This window comes from Salvelinus namaycush, unplaced genomic scaffold (assembly GCF_016432855.1).
Source record: "Salvelinus namaycush isolate Seneca unplaced genomic scaffold, SaNama_1.0 Scaffold1499, whole genome shotgun sequence".
Taxonomy (NCBI): domain Eukaryota; kingdom Metazoa; phylum Chordata; class Actinopteri; order Salmoniformes; family Salmonidae; genus Salvelinus; species Salvelinus namaycush.
In genome coordinates this window covers 37,501-47,543 of record NW_024058229.1, presented here as the reverse complement: position 1 = coordinate 47,543, position 10,043 = coordinate 37,501, and the positions used below count along the sequence as shown (strand labels likewise).

Sequence of the window (10,043 nt, the reverse complement as noted above, 5' to 3'; positions counted from 1 at the left end):
CCATCCAGAAATTCCCCACATACTGTATCAGCCAGACATTCCCCACATACTGTATCAGACATCCATCCAGACATTCCCCACATACTGTATCAGCCAGACATTCCCCACATACTGTATCAGCCATCCATCCAGACATTCCCCACATACTGTATCAGCCATCCATCCTGACATTCCCCACATACTGTATCAGCCATCCATCTCTCACTCTGCTAGTAGCCTATGTTTAGGTGTGGCAGTCTCCATCCCCCTCTGCTGGTTAGTTCAGATGTGGCAGTAGGCTGTGTGGTCGTTTGAGACAACTCTGATCAATCAATCAGTTCTAGTGAACCCTGTTACTATGGCTGTGTTTACACAGGCAGCCCAATTCTGGCCCAATTATTGGTAAAAGACCCTGATCTGATTGGTTAGAAGACCAATTAGTGTAAATAGATCAGAATTAGGCTGCCTGTGTAAACGTAGCCTATGAGGGGCTCGCTATTATCCACTGCCTTCCATATCAGAAGCTTGATTCTGTATCTTCTGTAGCATTGATCAAAATGATAATTGAAGTCTATCAAGTCATTACAGTCTGAGGATTCCACTTCATTTACATTCACAACTTCTACATCTATTATGCATATATATATTTTCAAAATACACAAGTCCGTTGTCTTATTTACTTTAAAACTAACAGAATGCGTCCCAAATGACGATCTATTCCCAAAATATTGCATATTGCACTAGTTTTGACCAGAGCCCTATGGGGGAATCTGATGCCATTTGGGACAGTATCCTTAAAACGGATGACGTTCCATTTATGTATGTCTTTTCGCGCCTGAATAATTATTTCAGTATAGTTGAGTTCTGTTCAGGTTTGGCTGAGTTGAGTTCAGCGTTGTTGAGTAAAGCATTGTTCAGTTGTTTGAACTCAAACTTAGCAGTTCCGTTGTTGTGTTCTAATAACTAAAAATGAGTTATTATTCAGTTGAGTCGAGTTCTGTCCCGTTGCAGACACTATTCAAGCTGCGTTCAGAGTTGAGGTGTTTTGAGTTGCACCAAGTCAAAGTTCTGAATTCAGATCCATAGAGTCCAGTTCAGTTTAGCACAGTAACTTTTTCTGTTCAGTTCTGTTGCTTTTGGGGTTCGCTCAGTTTTGTTCAGTCCTGTTGCTTAGAGTTCAGTTCTGTTTCTATTCTGTTTTTGCATTGAGTTCCGTTCATCTCCACCAAAGCGTTCTTTGGTCCATGCCCTGCTGTGTCAGAGTGTGTGTGTGCGTTTCATTTCAGCTACCTGCGTGAGTCTCTCCCTGCTCAGTTCCCGTTATTCAGCATCCCCAGCAGTTTCCCTGCGTCCATGCCCTGTTGCTGGGCCATCTTGGCAACATCAAACCCCATGTGTTTCAGGAACTGGATCACGCTCATTTCCTGTCCGGTGATCTGATCCCGTATAGTGGGACAGGTGGGATTACAGTGAGGCCAGGGGCAGCTGTCAATCAGACGCAGAGGACAGCCCCTTGGAGGCGAAGCTGGGGGCAGAGCCTTGTTGGGGGTGGGGTTAGGATTGTTGCTATGGGTGTTGTTGGAGGATCTTTGGTGGAGGTTGTTGTCGTGGAGACCACGGTCCCAGCAGTGTAGGGCTCTGGGGAGGGAGGTTCCTTTGACTTGGATGTCCATCCAGTAACTATGGTAACAGGGGGAGGAGCGGAAAGGAGGTTAGAAATGGGAGAGGTACCGGTCAAGTCACACATTTTTTGGTTTCAAGTTAAGGGTTATGATATGTCTAAGCTAAGACCCAGTTATGATATGTCTAATCTAAGACCCAGTTATGATATGTCTAATCTGAGACCCAGTTATGATATGTCTAATCTGAGACCCAGTTATGATATGTCTAATCTAAGACCCAGTTATGATATGTCTAAACTAAGACCCAGTTATGATATGTCTAATCTGAGACCCAGTTATGATATGTCTAAACTAAGACCCAGTTATGATATGTCTAATCTGAGACCCAGTTATGATATGTCTAAGCTAAAACCCAGTTATGATATGTCTAATCCAAGACCCAGTTATGATATGTCTAATCTAAGACCCAGTTATGATATGTCTAATCTGAGACCCAGTTATGATATGTCTAATCTGAGACCCAGTTATGATATGTCTAATCTGAGACCCAGTTATGATATGTCTAATCTAAGACCCAGTTATGATATGTCTAATCTAAGACCCAGTTATGATATGTCTAATCTAAGACCCAGTTATGATATGTCTAATCTAAGACCCAGTTATGATATGTCTAATCTAAGACCCAGTTATGATATGTCTAATCTGAGACCCAGTTATGATATGTCTAATCTAAAACCCAGTTATGATATGTCTAATCTGAGACCCAGTTATGATATGTCTAATCTGAGACCCAGTTATGATATGTCTAATCTGAGACCCAGTTATGATATGTCTAATCTAAAACCCAGTTATGATGTGTCTAATCTGAGACCCAGTTATGATGTGTCTAATCTGAGACCCAGTTATGATGTGTCTAATCTAAGACCCAGTTATGATATGTCTAATCTAAGACCCAGTTATGATATGTCTAATCTAAGACCCAGTTATGATATGTCTAATCTAAGACCCAGTTATGATATGTCTAATCTAAGACCCAGTTATGATATGTCTAATCTAAGACCCAGTTATGATATGTCTAAGCTAAGACCCAGTTATGATATGTCTAATCTAAGACCCAGTTATGATATGTCTAATCTGAGACCCAGTTATGATATGTCTAATCTAAAACCCAGTTATGATATGTCTAATCTGAGACCCAGTTATGATGTGTCTAATCTGAGACCCAGTTATGATATGTCTAATCTAAAACCCAGTTATGATATGTCTAATCTGAGACCCAGTTATGATGTGTCTAATCTGAGACCCAGTTATGATGTGTCTAATCTAAGACCCAGTTATGATATGTCTAATCTGAGACCCAGTTATGATATGTCTAATCTGAGACCCAGTTATGATATGTCTAATCTGAGACCCAGTTATGATATGTCTAATCTGAGACCCAGTTATGATATGTCTAATCTGAGACCCAGTTATGATATGTCTAATCTGAGACCCAGTTATGATATGTCTAATCTGAGACCCAGTTATGATATGTCTAATCTGAGACCCAGTTATGATATGTCTAATCTGAGACCCAGTTATGATATGTCTAATCTGAGACCCAGTTATGATATGTCTAATCTGAGACCCAGTTATGATATGTCTAATCTAAGACCCAGTTATGATATGTCTAATCTGAGACCCAGTTATGATATGTCTAATCTGAGACCCAGTTATGATATGTCTAATCTAAGACCCAGTTATGATATGTCTAATCTAAGACCCAGTTATGATATGTCTAATCTAAGACCCAGTTATGATATGTCTAATCTGAGACCCAGTTATGATATGTCTAATCTGAGACCCAGTTATGATATGTCTAATCTGAGACCCAGTTATGATATGTCTAATCTGAGACCCAGTTATGATATGTCTAATCTGAGACCCAGTTATGATATGTCTAATCTGAGACCCAGTTATGATATGTCTAATCTGAGACCCAGTTATGATATGTCTAATCTAAGACCCAGTTATGATATGTCTAATCTAAGACCCAGTTATGATATGTCTAAGCTAAGACCCAGTTATGATATGTCTAATCTAAGAACCAGTTATGATATGTCTAATCTGAGACCCAGTTATGATATGTCTAATCTAAGACCCAGTTATGATATGTCTAATCTGAGACCCAGTTATGATGTGTCTAATCTGAGACCCAGTTATGATGTGTCTAATCTGAGACCCAGTTATGATGTGTCTAATCTAAGACCCAGTTATGATATGTCTAATCTAAGACCCAGTTATGATATGTCTAATCTAAGACCCAGTTATGATATGTCTAATCTAAGACCCAGTTATGATATGTCTAATCTAAGACCCAGTTATGATATGTCTAAGCTAAGACCCAGTTATGATATGTCTAATCTAAGACCCAGTTATGATATGTCTAATCTAAGACCCAGTTATGATATGTCTAATCTGAGACCCAGTTATGATATGTCTAATCTAAAACCCAGTTATGATATGTCTAATCTGAGACCCAGTTATGATATGTCTAATCTAACACCCAGTTATGATATGTCTAATCTAACACCCAGTTATGATATGTCTAATCTGAGACCCAGTTATGATGTGTCTAATCTGAGACCCAGTTATGATGTGTCTAATCTAAGACCCAGTTATGATATGTCTAATCTAAGACCCAGTTATGATATGTCTAATCTAAGACCCAGTTATGATATGTCTAATCTAAGACCCAGTTATGATATGTCTAATCTAAGACCCAGTTATGATATGTCTAATCTAAGACCCAGTTATGATATGTCTAATCTGAGACCCAGTTATGATATGTCTAATCTGAGACCCAGTTATGATATGTCTAATCTGAGACCCAGTTATGATATGTCTAATCTAAGACCCAGTTATGATATGTCTAACCTGAGACCCAGTTATGATATGTCTAATCTAAAACCCAGTTATGATATGTTTAATCTAAGACCCAGTTATGATATGTCTAACCTGAGACCCAGTTATGATATGTCTAATCTGAGACCCAGTTATGATATGTCTAATCTAAGACCCAGTTATGATATGTCTAATCTGAGACCCAGTTATGATATGTCTAATCTGAGACCCAGTTATGATATGTCTAATCTGAGACCCAGTTATGATATGTCTAATCTAAGACCCAGTTATGATATGTCTAATCTAAGACCCAGTTATGATATGTCTAATCTGAGACCCAGTTATGATATGTCTAATCTAAGACCCAGTTATGATATGTCTAATCTAAGACCCAGTTATGATATGTCTAATCTAAGACCCAGTTATGATATGTCTAATCTGAGACCCAGTTATGATATGTCTAATCTAAGACCCAGTTATGATATGTCTAACCTGAGACCCAGTTATGATATGTCTAATCTAAAACCCAGTTATGATATGTTTAATCTAAGACCCAGTTATGATATGTCTAACCTGAGACCCAGTTATGATATGTCTAATCTGAGACCCAGTTATGATATGTCTAATCTAAGACCCAGTTATGATATGTCTAATCTGAGACCCAGTTATGATATGTCTAATCTGAGACCCAGTTATGATATGTCTAATCTGAGACCCAGTTATGATATGTCTAATCTGAGACCCAGTTATGATATGTCTAATCTAAGACCCAGTTATGATATGTCTAATCTAAGAGGAAGTTAAGATCAGTGACTGTTCACTCACTTCCTGGTGATGACCTCGTGGGATAGGCAGGCTGGAGCAAACAGGGCCCTGGCATTCAGAACAGACAGATCAATCAACGTGATCAGAGGAGAGTTAACATTCCACATAACATAAAACGTTAACATTCTTTAGGGAATAAAACAGGAAGTTATGGTATGTATGTGTGTTTGTACATTATTATTGTGTGTGTGTGTCTCTGTGTGTACTATCCAATGTGTGTGTGTGTACATTCCTGTGTGTGTGTGTCTTACGGGACGTCTTTGAGTGTGTTCCTCAGCTCGTTGCCCAGATTCTGTATATATCTCCATTGTCCCTCGTGGACCGGATGACCAGTCAGGTGGATGTTATCTACTGTTAACTGGGCCTCATCAAATAACCACTGGACCACAAACACTGGACCTGGAGAGAGAGAAAGGGGTTAGAGGGGGGGAGGGAGAAAGAGGAAGGAGAGAGAGAGAGGGATGAGGGAGAGAGAGGGAGGAGGGAGGGGGAAGTGGGGGAGGAAGAGAGAGGGAGGGGGAAAGTGGGGGAGGAAGAGAGAGAGGGGAAGTGGGGGGAGAGGGGGGGGGCGTCTACTTTTAGCTGGGCCTCATCAAATAACACTGGACCTGGAGAGAAAGAGAGAGTGCTAGAGAGAGACAGAGAGAGAGAGAGACACACAGAAGAAGAGACAGTGAGAGAGAGACACAGAAGAAGAGAGAGAGAGGGAAGAGACAGACAGAGTGCTAGAGAGAGAGAGAGAGAGAGAGAGAGAGAGAGAGAGAGAGAGTGAGGGAGAGAGGGAGAGGGAGAAAGAAAAGAGAGAGAGAGGGAAGAGACAGAGACAGAGTGCTAGAGAGAGAGAGAGAGAGAGAGAGAGAGAGAGCGAGGGAGAGAGGGAGAGGGAGAAAGAAAAGAGAGAGAGAGGGAAGAGACAGAGTGCTAGAGAGAGAGAGTGAGGGAGAGAGTGAGGGAGAGAGGGAGAGGGAGAAAGAAAAGAGAGAGAGAGGGAAGAGAGAGAGTACTAGAAACACTCTCTTACTCTTGAGTGTGGGGTAGACTTTATATCCGAAGAAGCAGTTCCACTCCTCTCCTATGTGAGTCTGTCTGCAGCTCTCTGGCACCACACTACCCCAGTACCTAGACAGGAAACAGGAAGTATAGTCAGTTGTCACTCGTATGGTCACTCGTTGTCTCTCCCTCTCCCCCTCCCTCCCTCTTCCTCCTTCTCTCTCTCCCTCCCCTCCCATCCCTCCTTCCCTCCCCTCCCATCCCTCCCATCCCTCCTTCCCTCTTCTTTCTCTCACCTGATTCCTCTCCTGATAGCCTCAGTAGGGTCACAGCTGATGGTGCTGTGACAGTCTGTAGATCTGTACTGCTTGTTATCCAGGAACCAGCCAGAGTCAGCCAGACCCCGGACCTGAATCTCCCTGTGTCCCCGGGACTCCAGGTGCTCCGCCACACGGTCCACGTTCAGGAGTACACCTGTACCCCCCGCACTGGAGGGGAGAGGGAGGGAGGGAGGGAGAGGGAGTGGGGAGAGGGAGGGAGAGGGAGTGGGAAGAGAAAGGGAGAGGGAGTGGGGAGAGAAAGGGAGTGGGAGAGAGAGAGAGAGAGTGTAAAAACCATTAAGTAATCCAGAGAGGGGGAAATAAGGAGAGTTGGAGAGGTCCAGAGGGCCAGATTGAGGGAGAAACAGACGGATGTCCAAAAAAGTAAGTAAAGTAAAAAGGTTTGAGACTGTGGTGATTTTATCAGACACACACACAGTGTACTGACCTGCTCCCAGCCAGTAGCAGGACCTTAGCGCTGTCCAGTCCTTTAGTAAGCAGCTCATTAACCACCTCCTTAATGATCACTGAGCCCATGAACGCATAGTCACCTACACAGAGAGAAACATACGCACATACACACACAGAGCAACATGAAGACAGGCACAGTAGACACATTGATTGATAGCTTGTTATACAACCGGTGGGTCTAATCCTGAATGCTGATTGGTTAAAACCGCATTCCAGCCGGTGTCTATTCCACAAGTTACCACCAGCTAAATCTATGATGTTGAAATGTCTATTTACTCTGTTCCATCTGACTGTGCAATCCACTGTCTTAACAGCCCAGCCAGGCACTTTATAAACTTCATCTCCACTATAACACATTTCTTTTTGACTAACATTTAGTTTTCAACAGCGGAGATTTGTATAAACCTTGCTGTCTGTCTCTCTGATATTTGCAACATTGTTTAAATATTGAAATTCGATCTCCAGCTGTCCCATAGTAATGAACGCTTCGGGATGAGACAGGCAGGAAGGTTTTCTCAGCCAGTCGAAATAATGAATTAGCATATTTTTTGGTGTATATATACAAAGAAATGTCAATAGAACACAGTGTGTTAGCTGTGTTGTTGGCTAGCTCCTCTGTTGTTGGCTAGCTCCTCTGTTGTTGGCTAGCTCCTCTGTTGTTGGCTAGCTCCTCTGAACAACAGTGTCCTGGCGAGAGAGCACATTTTCTATGTCAGGTGAAATCGCGCTTCATTAGCTCATTGTTGTGGATGTATCCAAATAAATGTAGTTGGCTAGCTAGCAAGCAAGGGATCAGAACGTTACCAGCCAGTATGGCAAAAGAACATTTAGAACCAACGACTGGGTCGCGTCTTCGGCAACCGAACTGATAGAACGAACGACTGGGTCTCTGGCAACCCAACTGACAGGCATTATCAGGAATTATCACTTAAATGTTTTGAATTATTTTAAATAAAATGCATAGTGTTTTTCCAAGGAGGCATCCTATTCCCTATAGAGTGCACTATATACTTGAACTGATGTTCCCTACTTTGGTCAGTCTTTGCTGAGGCTCCACTCCAGGCATCACTAGAGCAGTATGGGATGAACCTAGAGAGAGAGAGAGGAGAGAGAGATCCTCATGCTTTGTTGATTTCCAAAAAGCTTTTGACTCAATTTGGCATGAGGGTCTGCTATACAAATTGATGGAAAGTGGTGTTGGGAGGGGAAACATACGACATTATAAAATCCATGTACACAAACAAGTCTGCGGTTAATATAGGCAAAAAAACACACACATTTCTTTCCACAGGGTCGTGGGGTGAGACAGGGATGCAGCTTAAGCCCCACCCTCTTCAACAAATATATCCCCGAATTGGCGACGGCACTAGAACAGTCTGCAGCACCCGGCCTCACCCTACTAGAATCTGAAGTCAAATGTCTGTTTGCTGATGATCTGGTGCTTCTGTCCCCAACCAAGGAGGTCCTAACGCAGCACCTAGATATTCTGCACAGATTCTGTCAGACCTGGGCCCTGACAGTAAATCTCAGTAAGACAAAAATAATGGTGTTCCAAAAAAGGTCCAGTTGCCAGGACCACAAATACAATTCCATCTAGACACCGTTGCCCTAGAGCACACAAAAAACTATACATACCTCGGCCTAAACACTTTAGCGCCACACTTAACTTGCACAAAGCTGTGAACGATCTGAGAGACAAGGCAAGAAGGTACTTCTATGCCATCAAAAGAAACATAAAATTCGACATCCCAATTAGGATCTGGCTAAAAATACTTAAAATTAGTTATAGAACCCATTGCCCTTTATGGTTGTGAGGTCTGGGGTCCGCTCACCAACCAAGAATTCACAAAATGGGACAAACACCAAATTGAGACCCTGCATGCAGAATTCTGCAAACATATCCTCCATGTACAACGTAAAACACCAAATAATGCATGCAGAGCAGAATTAGGCCGATACCCGATAATTATCAAAATCCAGAAAAGAGCCATTAAATTCTACAACCACCTAAAAGGAAGCGATTCCCAAACCTTCCATAACAAAGCCATCACCTAAGCGATTAACCTGGAGAAGAGTCCCCTAATCAAGCTGGTCCTGGGGCTCTGTTCATAAACACAAACAGACCCCACAGAGCCCCAGGACAGCAACACAATTAGACCTAACCAAATCATGAGAAAACAAAAAGATAATTGCTTTACACATTGGAAAGAATTAACAACAAAAAAAACTGAGCAAACTAGAATGCTATTTGGCCCTAAACAGAGAGTACACAGTGACTGACCCAAATTTAAGGAAAGCTTTGACTATGTACAGACTCAGTGAGCATAGCCTTGCTAGTGAGAAAGACTGCCGTAGGCAGACCTGGCTCTCAAGAGAAGACACGCTATGTGCACACTGCCCACAAAATTAGGTGGAAACTGAGCTGCACTTCCTAACCCCCTGCCAAATAAATGACCATATTAGAGACACATATTTCCCTCAGATTACACAGATCCTGTCACGTTCCTGACCTTATTTCCTTTATTTTGTCTTTGTTTAGTATGGTCAGGACGTGAGCTGGGTGGGCATTCTATGTTATGTGTTTCTATGTTGGGTTCATTTTCAATTAGCCTGATATGGTTCTCAATCAGGGGCAGGTGTTTTACGTTTCCTCTGATTGAGAACCATATTAAGGTAGGCTGTTCTCACTGTTTGTTGGTGGGTGTTTCTGTAACGGCAGTCTAAGTCGTCCTCCTCATCGGACGAGGAGAGGCGAGAAGGATCGGACCAATATGCAGAGTGGTAAGTTTCCATGGTAATTTAATAGACATGAAAACAATAAGCGATACAAAATAACAAATGAAACTACCGTAACAGTCCCGTGTGGCGAAACACTAACAAGGAACAAACACCCACAAACCACACGTGAAACCCCGGCTGCCTAAGTATGATTCTCAATCAGGGACAACGATTG

General features: G+C 42.3%; 1 protein-coding gene across 1 annotated transcript in view; it reads right to left on the bottom strand.

Annotated features, from left to right (window-relative positions):
- Positions 1–1,289: 1,289 nt before the first annotated feature.
- LOC120036873 (palmitoleoyl-protein carboxylesterase notum1a-like) overlaps positions 1,290–10,043 on the bottom strand; it is a 23,503-nt gene continuing 14,749 nt past the window's right edge. The window contains exons 5-11 of the mRNA XM_038983169.1: positions 8,121–8,179; positions 7,068–7,170; positions 6,596–6,787; positions 6,331–6,428; positions 5,561–5,708; positions 5,310–5,357; positions 1,290–1,659 (exon numbers count right to left, since the gene is read on the bottom strand). Coding sequence (XP_038839097.1) covers positions 1,290–1,659; positions 5,310–5,357; positions 5,561–5,708; positions 6,331–6,428; positions 6,596–6,787; positions 7,068–7,170; positions 8,121–8,179 — 1,018 coding nt within the window. The remainder of the gene's footprint in view (positions 1,660–5,309; positions 5,358–5,560; positions 5,709–6,330; positions 6,429–6,595; positions 6,788–7,067; positions 7,171–8,120; positions 8,180–10,043) is intronic.